The following is a 17,368-nucleotide window of genomic DNA, read 5'->3' on the forward strand; positions in this document are numbered from 1 at the left end:
ATGACATAATATTACTTGGAAGTCTTTTAAAGTGATCTGGTGCCATATATAGGCACATAGAAATTAGGGGTGATTGATCTTGGTCTAGTACACTGATTATATAAATCTTTGCCTTTAAAGATGTGTCATTTCAGGAAAGGCTAGATGAACATTTTACAATTTGCAAGTTGCAGAAATTATCATAACCCGATGTCCTGGTCACAGAGGAGTCAATTAAAGACCACTCCATAATAGACATGTTGGAAATACATGTTATCACACACATTAAGTCATATGCTGCGTGTCACTGATGAGTCCTATAAGTGGATATATATTACAGTAGACATCTTGTAAAAAAAAATATGGGATGATTTCAGTGCGGGTAATCACAGCTTGCAGTCCTGATAGATGATAATTACTCTGTCATAGAAGATCATCATATAAAAAATGGATAACCATCTAAAGAGGTCATCTGGTTTAGATCCATTTCTATGCACCCTGTTAGCGAATTCTAATAGTTAACAGAGAGGGTCTACTATTTAGGACTCTTATCTATTATGCAAAGTTGTTACAAAGAGCTTATCCCCCTCTGGAGGACTCTCTGTTATTTACACAGACAGACAATTCTAATGGTCACGGTGTAATATTTAGTTTCTCCTGTGGGGGAGCTGTTGGGGAAAATTGAGCATTTACTGTTCCACACAGATTACAGCACCAGAGGGCTGTTGTAAGAAAAAGTACAACACCTTTAACTGCTTAAATGGGTAATACCATCTTCTACAGGGATAGCATATCCTAGCGATACAACTGTATGAGATGAAACCTCTGGGATCATTATTATACTGAGAATGAAGAGGCTAAAGCAATAGTTTAGTGCTGTATCCTCTTCTAAGTTTTCCTTGCATATGGTATATTGGTAGCTAATGACAGTGATGCCTGCTTTACCCTGATCAAGTAATTTGTGTATCATATGAATGGCCATTCATCTGTTCGCCAAGTAATAGGATATTTCCTTTTCAGCTGTCTGCTGGGGGTCTCAAGAGCTTAAAGCGTACCTGAGTTTATTTTTTTATTGCATAATGGCTGTGCTTCTTTGTACAATCATAACTGTGAAGGAACAGTTATGTTTTGGTGTCCCAAATTTTTTTCAGCCATATTATTACTTGTTTCAGCTGCACAGTTAGATGCATTTCACTCAGAAGCAGGGGGATATCTACCTTCTGTATGCATTGACCTCACTTTTCTTACTACCCACTATGTTTGATTTCAGCTCTAGAGCTCACAGAACAGATACAGAGGGATAAATCACACTTCCAGAAAGCAGGAGGCTCCTGTAATGTTCAGTAGCAGTGTAGAAGCAGTTGTTTTATCAGGCTCAGGATCTCAGCTAGCTCTGACATGCCCCCTACCCTTCCTCTCAGCCATCTTCTGAGTCTCGGTCGGACAGATCTTGCCTGAGAACAGGCAATGGACTGCAAGTTAGATGGAAGTGACACCCTGAGTGGCCAGCTTTTTTCAGGTGGACGTAGGGTCCCTCCCCGGGAACCAATGACAGGCGAGGAAGGTGTGTACTGGGAACCTCCCCCAGCAAGGCTCACACCAGCCGGATAATGCAGGAACGCTATGCGCCCAGGAATGCGCGCGCAGCGTGCGTACTGCGCATGCGCACACGCCGCGCACCCGCACCTCGGGCACCAGGTGTTCTACCGAGCTGAAGGGGAACCCGTGCCCTGCACCGTGCCCGCGGTCCCCGAGTAGGGTTAACACCCCCTGCTTCCTGATAGAGCCCCCCACCAAGCAGCGGCCTCCGGACGCGACCCTGGGAAGGCCTTTCAGGGTGAGCCTGATGGAACGCCCGCACCTTGGTGGTCGCATGGACATTACCCAAGGGCTCCCAGGAACGCTCCTCGGGACCGTACCCCTTCCAGTGGATGAGATACTCCAGCGGCGGGAGTCTAGGATCTCCTTGACGTCGTACTCATCATCGTTATTCATCTGGATGGGAGGTGGTGGAGCAGGCGCCCGGTCCGGGAACGGGTTGGCACGGTGTGGTTTCAACAAGGACACGTGGAATACCGGGTGGATTCCCAGGGAAGTAGGCAACCAGAGCTTGGCTGCAACGTTATTGACCATACTCACAATCTCGAAGGGACCAAGGTAACGGGGTCCCAGTTTTCGGGAGGGACAGGACAGCTTGAGGCGCTGTGTGGAAAGCCACACCTTGTCCCCGTCTTTGTACCTGGGGAACTCTGTGCGTCTACGGTTTGCCTGTGTCTTGTGCCGCTGTTGAGCGGCCTAGGGTTGTTGTGTTAGGGTCCGCCTCAGTTCTTGTAGGAGCCAGAGCCGTTGAGCCACTTCAGGCACCGGGACATCGAGGGGGAGATCCGGGAGAGTTGAGGGATGATAGCCGTAGTTGGCATAGAATGGTGAGAGCCCGGTGGAGGAATGAAGCTGATTGTTGAAGGAAAATTCTGCGAAGGGGAGATGGCTCACCCAGTCGTCTTGTAGATGGGATGTGTAACAGCGAAGTAACTGCTCGAGGGTTTGGTTGGTCCTTTCGGTCTGCCCATTGGACTGGGGGTGATAGGCAGAAGACAGGGTGCGAGTGATATGAAAGCTACGGCAAAACTGGGTCCAAAAGCGGGAGGTGAATTGCGAACCCCGGTCTGAGACGATGGAATTAGGGAGCCTGTGCAACCGGAACATGTGTTGGAGGAACAACTTCGAGGCTTGTTGGGCCGTCGGGAGACCGGAGGACGGAATGAAGTGGGACATCTTGGTACATCTGTCCACCACCACCATGATAGTGGTACAGGCTTGTGAAGGCGGTAAGTCCACAATGAAATCCATGGCTATGTTGCGCCATGGAAGGGTTGGCACTGGCAGAGGCTGTAATAACCCAACGGGTTTTGAGGTGGGACGTTTGTAGAGTGCACATACGGAACAAGACTTGATGAAGGAGCATACGTCGGCTGCCAAAGAGGGCCACCAAAACCGACGTAGGATGCATTCCGTGGTGTTGCGCCTACCTCGGTGGCCTGCTGTGGGGTGGTCATGGTGATTCTGTAGTACAGATAGTCGCTGGGAGACTGGGACATAGATCCACTTTTGGTGGTAACGAAGCCCCTGCTTTATTGGCAGATTGGCTGCCTCCTCTGGAGCTGGCGTGCTGGCCCGTCGGATCCTCTCGATCAAGGAGTGTTGGGTGGCTAGAAAGTATGCGGCTGGCAGGATCGGTTCCGGAGGTGCAGGATTGGCCTCGGAGGAGCACATACGGGACAAGGCATCAGCCTTGCCGTTCTTGGATCCCGGTTGACAGGTAATCTGGAGGCGAAAACGGGAGAAAAAGAGAGCCCACCTGGCTTGTCGAGGACGCAGTCGCTTGGCACTGCGGAGATATTCGAGGTTGCGATGGTCGGTGTACACCACCACAGGGTTTTTGGCTCCCTCCAGCAAATGTCTCCATTCCTCCAGGGCATCCTTGATGGCGAGCAGCTCCCTCTCACCCACATCATAGTTGCGTTCGGCCCAGGTGAGTTTGCGGGAATAAAAGGCAACGGGATGGAGAAGCTGCTTCTCCTCTTGGACCTGGGAGAGAACAGCCCCGATAGCCCCCTCGGAGGCGTCGGTCTCCATAAAAAATGGGCAAGAGGCGTCTGGTTGTACCAGTATAGGTGCCTGTGTGAACAGCCTCTTGAGGTGCTGGAATGCCTGTTGGACCTTCGGGGTCCATTCAAACAGGGTGTTGCTCCTGGTCAGTGCAGTGATGGGAGCGCAGATCGCTGAAAAGTTCTGAATAAATCGGCGGTAAAAATTGGCAAAACCAATGAACTGCTGCACCATCCGCCGATTGCGAGGGACAGGCCAATACTGGACGGCCTGGATCTTCCTGGGGTACATCTCCACTCGGCCTGGGGATAGGATGTAGCCCAGGAACTCGATGGACGAGACTTCTAAGGTGCTTTTTTCAAGCTTGCCATAGAGACTGTGGGTCCGCAGACGCTGGAGCACCGATTTGACATGCTGTTCGTGTTGTGGCAGTGATCTGGAGAAGACAAGCATATCGTCCAGATATACCACAACATGGGTATCCAACAGGTCACAGAAGACGTCATTGATGAAGCACTGAAATGTGGCAGGGGCGTTACAGAGCCCGAAGGGCATGACAAGGTACTCGTAGTGCCCAAACCGTGAGCGGAATGCTGTCTTCCACTCATCCCCCTCCTTGACACGAATCAGATTGTAGGCCCTCCGGAGGTCGATCTTGGTGAAGAAACGGGCATCCTTGACTCTGTCCAGCAAGTCGGGAATGAGAGGGAGTGGGTACTTCTTGGTGATGTCGTTCAGGGCCCGGTAATCGACACAGGGCCGGAGACCCCCATCTTTTTTCCCCACGAAGAAGATGCCGTCCCCGACTGGAGAGGTCGAGGGACGGATGAACTCCTTCGCTAGGCTCTCCTCTATGTAGTCCTTCAGGGCCCTGGTCTCGGGTTCGGACAGATTGTACAAGCGCCCATACGGCAATGGGGCTCCAGGGAGCAGGTCAATGGGGCAATCATAGGGCCTGTGTGGCGGCAAGGCGTCTGCTCCTTTTTTTCAAAAACGTCTGCATAGTCCCGATATTTGTCGGGTAGTCTGTGTTCAACGGTGCCCAGAACCGAAGGAGGGCTCGGAACGGAGACGCATGAACAGTAGAACCAGAGGGGGGCGTGAAGGTGATGGAGCTAGAGGTCCAGTTGATCGTGGGGTTGTGTCTCCTAAGTCAGGGGATGCCTAGAATGACTGGAAATAAGGGGGAAGGCACGATGTCCCACAGGATCTTCTCGGAATGGTAATGGCCGATGCGGAGGAACAAGGGATGGGATTTTATGGCGATAGGTCCCCTCTTTAGGGTGCTGCCATCCACCAGATGCAGCTGGGATGGGTTCTTCTTAGGGCGCAACGGGATGCCTAGTTGGGAAGCCAGATCCTTGTCCATAAAACAGCTGCTTGCGCCCGAATCAATGATGGCAGAGAGATCAATATTGTTGTTGCCCAGCTGCAGGGAAACAGGGATGGTGAGATGAGATGAGTTGTTATACATAGGTAGGTTACTGCATACCGTGGGTGTCTCCAGCCTACCTGTGGGAGGTTTGATGGGACAGTCCTTTAGGAAATGGCCCGGTTTTGCGCAGTATAAACACAGATGCAGGGTTCTTCTCCTGGTTCTCTCCACCGTGGACAGGGGACCCCGAACAGCCCCGATCTGCATCGGCTCCTCCTGGTTACCGTCTGCCGCCACAGGAACAGGAACCGGAAGCCGGAAGGATTCTGACCGGCGCTCTGGTAGAGGCGGGGTCTGTTGTCGCTCCTGTCGTCTTTCCCGGAAGCGGCGATCCAGGTGGGTTACTGAGTCCATCAGGCCCCCCAAGGAGCCCGACACCCCAATGCGGGCGAGCTCATCCTTGAGCTGCTCAGACAAACCGATGCGGAACTGTTCAATCAAGGCCACCTCGTTCAAGCCTGTATCCGGGGCTACCTCACGGAGTTCCATGATGTAATCCTCCACTGGACGTCTGCCCTGGCAAAGGGTGTACAAGGTACCCCTGGCGGTTGAAGAACACAGGGGGTCATCATAAAATCTTTGCATAGCTGCAGCAAAGGACTTCCAAGATGCCTGGGTCATCGGCTAGTAGGAGTTTGTGCGCCCAGGTCTGGGAGGCCCTGAGAGCAAGGAAATTGCTGTGCGTACCTTGACGAAGTCCGTGGCATATGTACGAAGCTTCAGGGAAAACAACAGCTCGCAGGAGATGATGAATAAGCGGTACTTCCTCCGATCTCCTGCAAACTGCTCAGGGAGGCTGACTGACGCCTCGCTAGAGACCACTCCCAGGGTGCGCGCCGGCATAGGGGGAGGCGAGGGTGGTAGCGCGGTGCGCTCTGCGATGCGTTGCTCCTGTGTGGCAACCCTCTGCAGCAGGTGCTCATTACTGGCTTGCATCTCCTGGAAGGCTTGCGTCATGAGGTTAAATTGCTGGGTCATGGCCGTCATGGGATCCACTGCTTTTGCGGGTTCCATGGTGAAGTTATTCTGTCAACGTCCCAGGGAGCCAGTAGTGGGGTGAGGAACCCACTGGCAGTAAGCAGCTGACAGCCCAGAAACGCGGTACAAGCTTAGGGATAATCCAAGAGGGGTAGTCAATGTCCAATCCGGGTCGAGGCAGGCAGCGAAGGTTCAAGGCGGAAGACAGTCCAAGGGTCAGTAACCGGGAAGGATACAAAGAAACAACAGGCAAATAGGAGGATCCGCAGGGAGGCTAGGTGTTCACCATAAGGTGGAATAACTCAGCAATGAGCCAGAGCTCAGGCCAGGTCTTTATAGCCAGGGAAGGTAGGAACCACCCCCTGGTCCCCAAGGCGACCAGGAGGCTTCCCTCCCCGGGAACCAATGGCAGGCAAGGAAGGTGGAAGGTGTGTACTGGGAACCTCCCCCAGCAAGGCTCACACCTGACAGCCGGATAATGCAGGGACGCTATGCGCCCGGGAATGCGCGCGCAGCCTGCGTACTGCGCATGTGCACACACCACGCACCCACACCTCGGGCACCAGGTGTTCTACCGAGCTGAAGGGGAACCCGTGCCCTACGCCGTGCCCGCTGTCCCCGAGTAGGGGTAACACCCCCTGCTTCCTGACAAACATAAAGTACCTAAGGAAATACCACCATGCAGTGATCAAATAGTAGCTCTGTTAACCTAATAACAGTGCGATACAATGTCTGAATGGAACTGCTGAGTGCCAGTGTAACACCCCCGATCGAACACCTCGAAGGCACCCGTCGAAGTCATTTTTTCAATACTAAGCCACATACCAAATGTATAGCCATCGTACCTCTGTCCAATTGCTTGTTTCCCAGGAGACACATGGGTCCAGGCTACAGTTTAATGTAATGACTGGGCTCTTTTTCAGGTCGCATCGATTGTCCTTGGGGCAGAAGACTTCCCGTTGACGGATGCCGTTCCCACATGTCTTTGAACACTAAAACAAGCAAAAAATTGTTTCATTAAAGGGAAGCGGTCACTAGTCATATATAGTCCCTATCTGATGGCAGCATTTTTTTTTCTGCATAGGTCTGTTTTTTTTCTACTTTTTTACAGAAAGATTTGTTTTATTACTTTTTAAGTAAAATTGTACAAAAAATTTGAATGTACAGTTTTTTATTCTTTAAGTATATAAACTGACTATAACATAAATTATTAGGATAGGTTTCTTACTTTGCTTCAAGAGTGCCTGCCAGCAGGATTAACCCTACACTACCAAACACGCTTGTCTGATGGGGTTGACCCTGCTGATTACAATTACACTGGCTTTGTGAAAAGCGGTTGCAGTGTTCCTGAGAAATAAAGACTTTTATTCTTTATGCAAATTAGGGCTTCAGTGCTCCGGTGGGTGGTCCTGGGCACTCAGTGCTGGCCAAGTCCCTCAGTGCACAAAAGCTATTATTTGCATAAAGAATAAAAGTTTTTTGTTTGTTTTTTCTTGGTAACGCCGTAACCGATTTTCATCAGACAGATATACCCTAGGGTCAACCCTACCAGACAGTATACTTGGCTTAATAGGATTGTTCTGTTGACAAGTATTCTTCAAAGGGGTTTTCGGTGATAATTATTTTTTATTACGTGCCCGCAGCCTGCCCCCTGAAACCGAAGATTCGTACTTACCTGCTTATCTATCTATCAATCTCATATCTATCAATCTATGTATCTTCCTAAATATGATCCCCATGATTTCATAAAAGTCTGGACGACATTCACACAATCATTTTTTGTTTTTGTTTTCTGCAGTTTTCCGCATCCACCGGGGGTAATACTCCCCTCTAATTAGTCACTGGAGGGGTTGACCTGGATCTGCTAAAGGGTTAATCCTGTACTCCATCCTGCGGCATCATGGGAGTGAAACCTTCTTGCTTACAGTACATTGGAAGTAAATATCATTGAATCTAGTTGCTCTTTTTAGTTCACGGTTTAAAGACTGAATAAATGTATAAAAAAAAAATAGGTAAATTGCCCTTTTGATGGATGATGACATAAGTACACCGTAGCTGAAAGCTGCAATTACTCTTCCCTGACGGTAAAACATATCAAGCCAAACAGATGCGATACAGAGCGAATGCACCAGCCTAATCACAGATTTACAAAGTGAAAGTCGCCAGAATTCTTGCACAAATTGAGCAAAAAAAATATAAAAGTGTTGAACGTGGTGCATGGCCAATATATTATGGTGCCCAGCTAACAGATGCATCTGATACTGGTATAAAGAGCGCCAGCCCACATTTAGCCTTTGGCTGACCACACGTTGAGGGGTGTCCTGAGATTGTGTCTGAAATGACAGCATTCAAGTGAGGATAAGCTGCAATACCTGCCACAGCCACCAGAGAAAAAGGGGCGTCTCATATAACCGGGTGTGTAATCTGATCAGATGAATGAGACTACAGTATCTAGCCATTCATGTCCAATTTCAGAATATTCAGCAATTTTATTACATGTTGGTAAGGCTGATTAGTCAGCCTGCATTTGTGGGAGGGGCGGAGGCTCTTCATATACGAGCCACACCCTCACTCACAGGTGTGTGTTTTCAGGTGCCCCACTAACCTCCGACTCCCTACAACCACGTTGAATCGGATTTTGGACAAGGTCCAGCATTTTCTCACGGTAGAAGATTCAGATAGTAGGTCGGTCTTCACGTCTCAAGCGTAAAAACAATTCTCAGGGGCGCACAGTAGAACAACGCGCGGATAGCTGTTGTCTGGGTAACTATTCAAGGATTCTCTTCCTATCTACATGGTTCTTTTTGGCCCTCATTCCTGCATAGTCTAGGCAGTTAGGCTTTGGTCCCACGATCTCCTGACGCTAGGGCATTGCCAGTACTCGCACTAGAACCAAACTTTACAAGTTTCAGTTGGTTTTTATGATCCATTTCACAACGTATTCTCGGTCCTCCATTCCGATTTGGTGCAGTATCCGCAATATTGAGCATCATGTCTCTGGCCTTGTCATCCACAGGATGGGTTGTAGGTTTCCTACTGGTCTTGCCTCACACACCCCGAACTTTCGCTCTAGATCCTGGATGCCTTGCAGTTGGCTTGGGGATCAGTTGCCATTCAAATTCCTTTTCTACCCTACTTGGCTTGGTTTTTGCCCACTTATAGGCCTACCCACGATCATGGCTTAGGGCACACAACAAGCCATTTAGTCAGGTCAGCTAAGACACGCCTAGCTGAGTTAGGTTGTTCCCGTTGTTTTCTCCCTAGGGTTCTTCGGATACCTCTTGGCCGTAGCCATGACCACAAGTTGGTAAGGCTGATTAGTCAGCCTGCATTTGTGGGAGGGGCGGAGGCTCTTCATATACGAGCCACACCCTCACTCACAGGTGTGTGTTTTCAGGTGCCCCACCCTCCCTCCCTTATCTTCTCATTTCCACAGGGTATGCCCACTTATAGGCCTACCCACGATCATGGCTTAGGGCACACAACAAGCCATTTAGTCAGGTCAGCTAAGACACGCCTAGCTGAGTTAGGTTGTTCCCGTTGTTTTCTCCCTAGGGTTCTTTGGATACCTCTTGGCCGTAGCCATGACCACAAATGAATATAACAACCCTCACCAGTCACCTACTGTATATAAAGAGTAATGGTGTGAGAAGGATACGCGAGGAAAAATCAGAAGGGGAATAGATAGAGAGGAAGGAAGGAAGAGATGAAGAGGAGGGAGAGAGGTAAAAAAAAGGAGGAAGGAAGAGGGGGACACAGAGAAAGGATGAATGGTAGAAGAGCGAGAAAGAGAGAATGAAGAGGGAGGGTGAGAGGGAGAGAGACAGAGAGAGAGAGAGAAAAGGGAGAGAGAGAAATTAGAAGGGAAAAAGAAAGGAAAAGAGAAAGGAAGGAAGAGATGAAGAGGAGGGAGAGAGGTAAAAAAAGGAGGATTGAAGAGGGGGACACAGAGAGTGGATAAGTGGTAGAAAAGCGAGAAAAAGGGAGAGAGAAAGAAGAGGGAGGGTAAAAGGGAGAGAAAAGGGAGGAGAAATTAGAAGGGAAACAGAAAGGAAAAGAGGAAGGAAGGAAGAGAAGAGGAGCAGCAAGAAAGAGGGGAAAAAGTAGAGAGGAAGAGGGGGACATAGAGAGAGGATGAGAGGTAGAGGAGAGAAAAAGAGGGATTGTTCGAGGGATGAATAAGCAAGGAGAAATTAGAAGAGAAACAGATAGAGAGAGAGAGAGAGAGAGAGAGAAAGAGAGGTAAAAGAGCGAGAGAGAAGATGAGTGGTAGAAGAGCGAGTAAGAGGGAGAGGAAGGAAGATAATGGGGGAGAGAAAGCTGCACTCTTGAGGAGTCCGACTGCTATACATACCTTAGCCTAGATATAAACCAAACAGGAAGCTTCAAGCCAGCCATAGAGGCCCTGAGAGACAAGGCGTGTAGAACCTTCTATGCCATTAGGAGACAACTGTACAAAATAAAACCACCTGTGAGAGTCTGGCTTACAATCTTTGACAGCGTCATCATCACCCCAATCCTCCTCTATGGCAGCGAAGTATGGGGCCCCATCACCTATCCAGACCAAACCAAATGGGATTCCAGCCCAACAGAAACATTCCACCTGAAATTCTGCAAACACCTCCTCCAGGTTCATCTAAGCACTTCTAACAATGCTTGCCGGGCTGAGCTGGGCAGATTTCCTTTACTTCTTGCAGTACAGAAGAGGGCGCTATCATATTGGAACCACCTACAGAGCAGCAGCCCCAACTCATACCACCATAAAGCCCTACTGGCCAACAAGGACCACTACAAACCATATGGGCTGCAACAACTGATCTCCATCCTGTCCATCCAAAGCTCCCATACACACGGCCTAACAAAATACCAAATAAAGGATGTAATGGGGGCGTGGCCTGGACGTCTGAGGGAATGGCGGCGTAAGTCCCGAGCTCCGCTGCTTGCGCTTAATGTAGAGACCTACTTAGCCAGAGGAGACGCATCCCATGGGGAAAAAGTTGCCCCTCAAGAAGCCCAATACTCACCCGATCGCCAGAGTAAGTGCGACGCTGGATGCTTACCTCACTCGCGGCTCCCAGCTCGCTTCTTCTCAGTGCAGCCTACACCAGCCCTCTGCCTCTGAAGCTAGTACAGGTGCCGCAGTTCACGAGCCATCCCGAACGCAAGGTGAGGGTGAAGGGGTGATTTCTGCAGACTCCGCGTCCTCTCTGTCCCCATTAGCAGAGGGATCTGTGCCCTATAATTCAGAACCCACATCTGACCCAGGGGCGATTACATCTTTGGGCCTGTTCAACCTTGCATCTGCAGGCCCCATTATGCCACCTAAAGCGTCTCTCAAGCAGGCCAGAAATCAGGCGGCAACGCCATCTCAGCGCCGACGTGATTGGGGAGAAACCCATGATGATCCGCTGGACTCTTCTCAAACCCCTGAAGGTACTGAGGGGGGCACCGACAATTGGGAGCAGCTTTCTGTTCTAGGAGATGATGGGGATGACAGACCCATGCCAGCATCCCAAACTCCTGCGTCGCTCCAACAAACTCTGCTGCAATTACCCACTAAAGCCGATTTCAAGGCCATGGTCACCAAGGTGAGGAATGCCTGTAAAGTCAAGATCTCCTCCTTGCATCTGGACCTAAAACAAATGTCTTCCCGGGTGGATACCATTGAAACAGAACATGATGACACCCGTCCATATGTAGCCCAATTGAAATCCATTATCGCTTCCCATTCCCAAATCATTAAAGTTAACTGCAGGCACTTGGAAGATCTCGATAATAGGGGGTGACAAAATAATATCCGGGTTAGAGGAATACCTGAGTCGGACACCGAGGAAAATGTAGATGCTCTACTAGGAGAACTTTTCAACCTGATACTTGACTCTCAGACGCCTCAGATCATTAAGTTTGATCAGGGCTTTACGACCTAAAAATACTACTTCTCAACCCAGAGATGTGATATGTTGCCTTTACGACTTTCGATTGAAGGGAGACATTATGGCTAAAGCTCGCACACAACGATCTGTGGACTTTCGAGGATCTACAGTCTACCTTTACCAAAACCACTCCTGGCTGACGCTGCAAAAAACGGTGGTCGCTCCAACCTTTACTAGCTTGCCTGAAAGATCTGAAAATACCAAATCGATGGGGTTTCCCCTTTGCACTAATCGCCACAAAAAATGGCAAATCATCAGTTTTGCGTACCCACGCAGACCTACCAGCTTTTTGCTCTGCCTTGGGTATTGCCACTTCTCGCCTGGATGACTGGGAGGTTCCTGATCCCCCATTGTCTCCAGTCCCACTTTGGCACACAGTCCAGCGGAAGAGATACAGATCTCCTCAACAGAATGGACTACCTGGATCTCCCCAGCGGGACACACCTCTGTGAATGCTACCTAAGGGGTTGAACCCCATCATGGTCTTCGAGTTGATATATTATTGATGAGCAGCATCTCTATTGTTCATTTGAGACTGTCTCTCTATACTAGTTTAGCTTTATTCTTTCTAAGTATTGTTGCTGTTTTTCTCTCTACCGCTCTGCCTATGAAGGCATTCAGTCAAGTCCCTAACAACAGGGCTCTTTTCCTTGCCTTTTCTCTCTCCCTCGCTCTGGGTTCAGAGGGGGGACAGAAGCAGGCTTTTTTTTTACATCATAGCTAATATTGTACTGAGCTTCACCTGGGTGTTATCACTCATTGTTCAAAATACCTTGATGTATTGTCTTTTATGTTAGTTGTCTTTTGTGTTCCCTTTTCCCCCTATGTGTTCTCCCTTTTTGTTTTCTTGCTATAGGCTAATGGGACAACTACGGACGCCCGGGACGGTGGCTCTCCTGGAGGATTTCTTGGAGACACTAAGCAAGTATAGACCTTACACACTTCACAATGGTTAAATGTATCTCATTGACTGTAAAGGGCCTTAACTCCAATACTAAAAGGAGGCTGGCCCTCAATGAATGCCGATCTCAGAAGGTTGACATAGTTTTCCTGCAGGAGACCCATTTTGATCAGGAGGGTTCTTTTAAGTTTGCTGCCCGGACGTACCCGCGAGTTTCTTCTGCTAATGCAGGAAGGAAAGTAGAGGGAGTAGCCATCCTCTTATGCGCTAACTGCCCCGTGGAGGTGGAATCCTGTATATTTGATGTGCATGGTAGATATTTTATCCTCAAGGCATCCCTAAATGGCAACCCACTCATTTTATGTAAGGTATATGCCCCGAACTCAGCCCAAATCCCCTTTTTGAGGAAGGTATTCCTAAAGCTCAACGAATACCTACCTGAGGCTGTTATAGTAGGTGGAGATTTTAATGTTGGTTTTTCTGAGCATTGAGACAGACTCCCCCCTGGGGATTCTCCGCCCTCCAAATCACAACGTAGATTATCGTGTCTCTTTAGACGCCTTATCCAAAAGTTTGCACTATATGACTTATGGAGGGTCAATCATCCCTCATCCAGAACGTATACTTTTTATTCCCATCCCCATCGTACACACACCCGAATAGATTATTTTTTCGGAAATATTCCCCCATTTAGGCTACTTGGGGATGCTGACATAGGCAGTATTACGTGGTCAGACAACGCACCGGTTTCCATCACTCTTAAATCAAGAGACAGTCGAACAAAAGTGTGTCATTGGAGACTTTATGAAACCCTTTTATCTAAACTCCCGAGCAGGCAGGAATTACATGACACTCTCACAGATTATTTTTCCCTCAATCAATCCTCTGTCTCTTCTATTTCCACACTGTGGGAAGCCCACAAAGCGTTTTTTAGAGGTAACTGTATAGCCATAGGCACTCGATTAAAAAGAGACCGTAATTTGCAGCATGCTACCGTCCTGACTCTTGGAATCTCAGATGGGGTCACGCCGCTCCTGTCATTTGTTACGACGTATAGTGATATTGCGTGCCAGATTACGGGAGCTAGCATTTGAAAAACTGGCAAATTACTATTATATTCTAGACAACGCTTTTATATGTGGGGAAATAAGTTCCATACTATACTGGCCCGCCAATTGCAGGATTCTAATGTTACTGGTACCCCGGCAGCCTTGAGGATAAGTGACGGTAGCATGGTGTATGACCCTAAAGCTATCTCTGAGTTATTTCATGGATTTTATACTTCCCTTTACTCTCTACCTCAGCAGGTGACCTCTGACCCAGTGGAACGCCAGGACCTTTTTGCCTCCTTCTTGACCAGATGTAACCTTCCTAAGGTGTCAAGAGCGGCCATGTTTGCCCTTAATGCTCAGATTACGGCTGAGGAAATACAAGAGGTGATCTCTCAACTTCCTAATGGCAAGTCACCTGGGCCAGATACTCTACCTTACTCATATTACAAGACGTTTTTATCTGTTTTGGTACCGTGTATGTGTACTCTGTTCAACTCTTTTATGCTGGTTTCCCCGGTTCCTACGTCGTTTCTCTACTCCCACATTTCTCTTATCCCGAAACCGGACAAAGATCCCCTAGACCAGGGGTGGCCAACCTTACAGACACAAAGAGCCCCAAAAAACTAAACGCATTACTACCAGGAGCCACAAGCTATACATTTACACACAAGTCACCGTATTTTTCGCCCTACAAGATGCACCTAGCTTTTAACAAAAAAAATTAGATAAAAAAATATTTTTCTTCTGATCTGAGGTCTGCTAAAACTTTTTTTTCTTATTTTTCATAAGCACTCAGATCAGACTCCTAAATCAGATCCCCAATCCTCATCTGACCTACAATAAGATCCCCAAACCTCATCAGGCCTCCAAATCAGACCCTCAATGCTCGGATCTGACAACACAAATCAGACTCCCAGTGTCAGACCCTCAGTGCTCAGATCTCCCCTCTTCTCAGATCTGACCCCCCATGCTCAGACCTGACCAACCCATGCTCAAACAAGCCCCCCATGCTCAGATCTACCCCCATGCTCAAATCTGAACCCTCATGCTCAGATCTTCCCCTCATGCTCAGATCAGACCACCATTGCTCATATAATGATCCCCCCCATGCTCAGATCAGACCCCCATTGCCCAGATCAGGACCCCCCATGCTCAGATCATAACCTCCCATGCTAAGATCAGACCCCCATGCTCAGTTCTATCATTTAAAAAAATCTCTTCCCTCTCCTGATCAGGCACTGGGCTCCTGCTCGGGCACCTGCTACTCTGCAGGTCTGACACGCTCTCCACTGTGACCTGATGAGCACAACGTCAGGTCCTAGTCCGTGTCTCCACGTACTACGTTCTCACACTGTGTGCATCAGGACGTAGTGGAGAGTGAGCTGGAGCTGCAAAGTAGTAACACTTCCCGATCAGGAAAAGAGATCTGAGCCTGGGGTGGAGAGTGATCCGCCTGACTGCTTCCCGGCTCCACAGCTAGAGCCGCACTGGAAGAAGCAAAGAGCCGCATGTGGCTCAAGAGCCACGGGTTGGCCACCCCTGCCCTAGACTGTTCCAACTACCGCCCTATTGCTTTCCTTAATTCAGATTTGAAAATATCTACGAAATTGTTAGCTAACAGGCTCTCATATTGGCTCCCACAACTTGTACATACAGATCAGGTCGGCTTTGTAAAGGGCCGTCAAGGTGGAGATAATACAAGAAGAACCATTGATTTGATTGATATAGTTTATAAACAAAACCGACAGTCTCTACTGCTGAGTTTAGACGCCGTTCGATCGCTTAAGTTGGCCTTTCATGTTCTCCACCTTGCAATCATTTGGTTTTAACGGTCCTTTTATCACTGCCTTCCGATCGTTTTACAGTCACCCTACGGCCACTATTAAACTGCCATACGCTAACTCTGCCCCATTCCCTATCCGTAATGGCACCAGGCAGGGTTACCCGCTCTCCCCCCTCCTTTTTGTGTTATGCATTGAACCCTTAGCTGCAGCTATCCGATCCCATCCAGACGTACATGGGATTAAAGTAAATCAAATTGAATACAAGGTTTCCTTATTCGCAGACGATGTCCTTCTTACCTTGTCAGACCTGCTTATCACCTTGCCGAATCTTTTTGATTTGTTAGCACTGTATGGTAGACTTTCAGGGTATAAGATCAACGCTGCGAAGACGGAAGCCCTTCCCTTAAATCTCCCTGCTGATAGATTAGACTCGCTTAAGACTAATTTTCGTTTTAGAAGGGCAAATACGACCTTACGTTATTTAGGTGTGAATTTGACAGCATCATATCCTTCTCTAAATACGCACAACTTCCCAACTTTATTGCGTGACCTCAAGAGACAGATGGGCAAGTGGATGTCTCTTCCCATATCTTTATTTGGCCGTATAGCAGCTGTCAAAATGTCTATTCTACCAAAACTACTGTATCTGTTTGAAACTCTCCCTGTGTGGATTCCGAGAAGTGAACTCCGTGCTTTGCAATCGAGTATATTCAGATTTATATGGAATGGGAAGAGACATCGAATAGCTGGCAGTACCCTCACGGCTCTTAGAACTCAGGGAGGATTTGCGGTACCAGACATTGCTAGGTATTATTGGGCTACTCATCTTGGACGGCTCCCGGCATGGTCCAACCTGTATGCTTACTCTACGTGGATGGAGATAGAGAAGCTCTGGATAGCACCAATCCATCCTAACTCCTTACTGTAATCCCCTGTTCCACAGTCACAGATACCGGATTTATTAGGTCCCATGTCGCTTACGTATAAGGTATGGCAATACTGCTGCCGTAGATTCTCTTTAATCTCCGAGAGATCCTCCATGACATCCTTCTTATTTAATCCCTTATTTCAGATGGGGCTACAGACCACTTTTTTTAAGTCTTGGTTTTCCAAGAAGATTGTCAGGTTTGTAGATATGGTTGATTATAGGACTTTGCGATTGATCCCATTTGATACACTTAAAAACTCCATATCAACTAGATACCAGTATCTGCAAATTCAGCATCTGTTCAATACTCTATTTTATCCATTGCTACATCATTCGAAAAGGTATGCAAGCTTTCGGATTCGACTAGAGGCCTTATATCTGAAATCTATATAATCCTCTCGTCCCCACCCTCTTCCACATTCACTAGACACTCATATATGTCAAAATGGGAATCGCTCTTGCATCACACTATTCCATTGGAAGAGTGGAGGATGATTTGGAAAAGAGCTGCTATGACTTCTGCCTGTATCACCCACAGGGAGAACACATACAAAATGTTCTGGTATCACACCCCACAATTACTACATAAGCCTAATCCTAACATTTCTGATAGGTATTGGAGATGTGGAACAGGCGTGGGGTCCCATAGTCACATCTTTTGGGAATACCCTTTAATAAAGCCTTTTTGGATCATAACACAGGATATACTTTTTCACCTACTAGACGTTAGGTTCCCTTTGAAACCCATCACTTACTTATTAAACATTCC

The 17,368-nt window shown here is 48.2% G+C and overlaps 1 protein-coding gene across 2 annotated transcripts in view; it reads right to left on the reverse strand.

The window, feature by feature from the left end:
- ADAMTS12 (ADAM metallopeptidase with thrombospondin type 1 motif 12) overlaps window positions 1-17,368 on the reverse strand; it is a 584,548-nt gene that overhangs the window by 107,863 nt on the left and 459,317 nt on the right. For both annotated transcript variants that reach the window (XM_044276409.1, XM_044276408.1), the window contains exon 22: window positions 6,847-6,993. In XM_044276409.1, coding sequence (XP_044132344.1) covers window positions 6,847-6,993 — 147 coding nt within the window. The remainder of the gene's footprint in view (window positions 1-6,846; window positions 6,994-17,368) is intronic.

Source organism: Bufo gargarizans, chromosome 1 (genome assembly GCF_014858855.1).
Source record: "Bufo gargarizans isolate SCDJY-AF-19 chromosome 1, ASM1485885v1, whole genome shotgun sequence".
NCBI classification, from domain to species: domain Eukaryota; kingdom Metazoa; phylum Chordata; class Amphibia; order Anura; family Bufonidae; genus Bufo; species Bufo gargarizans.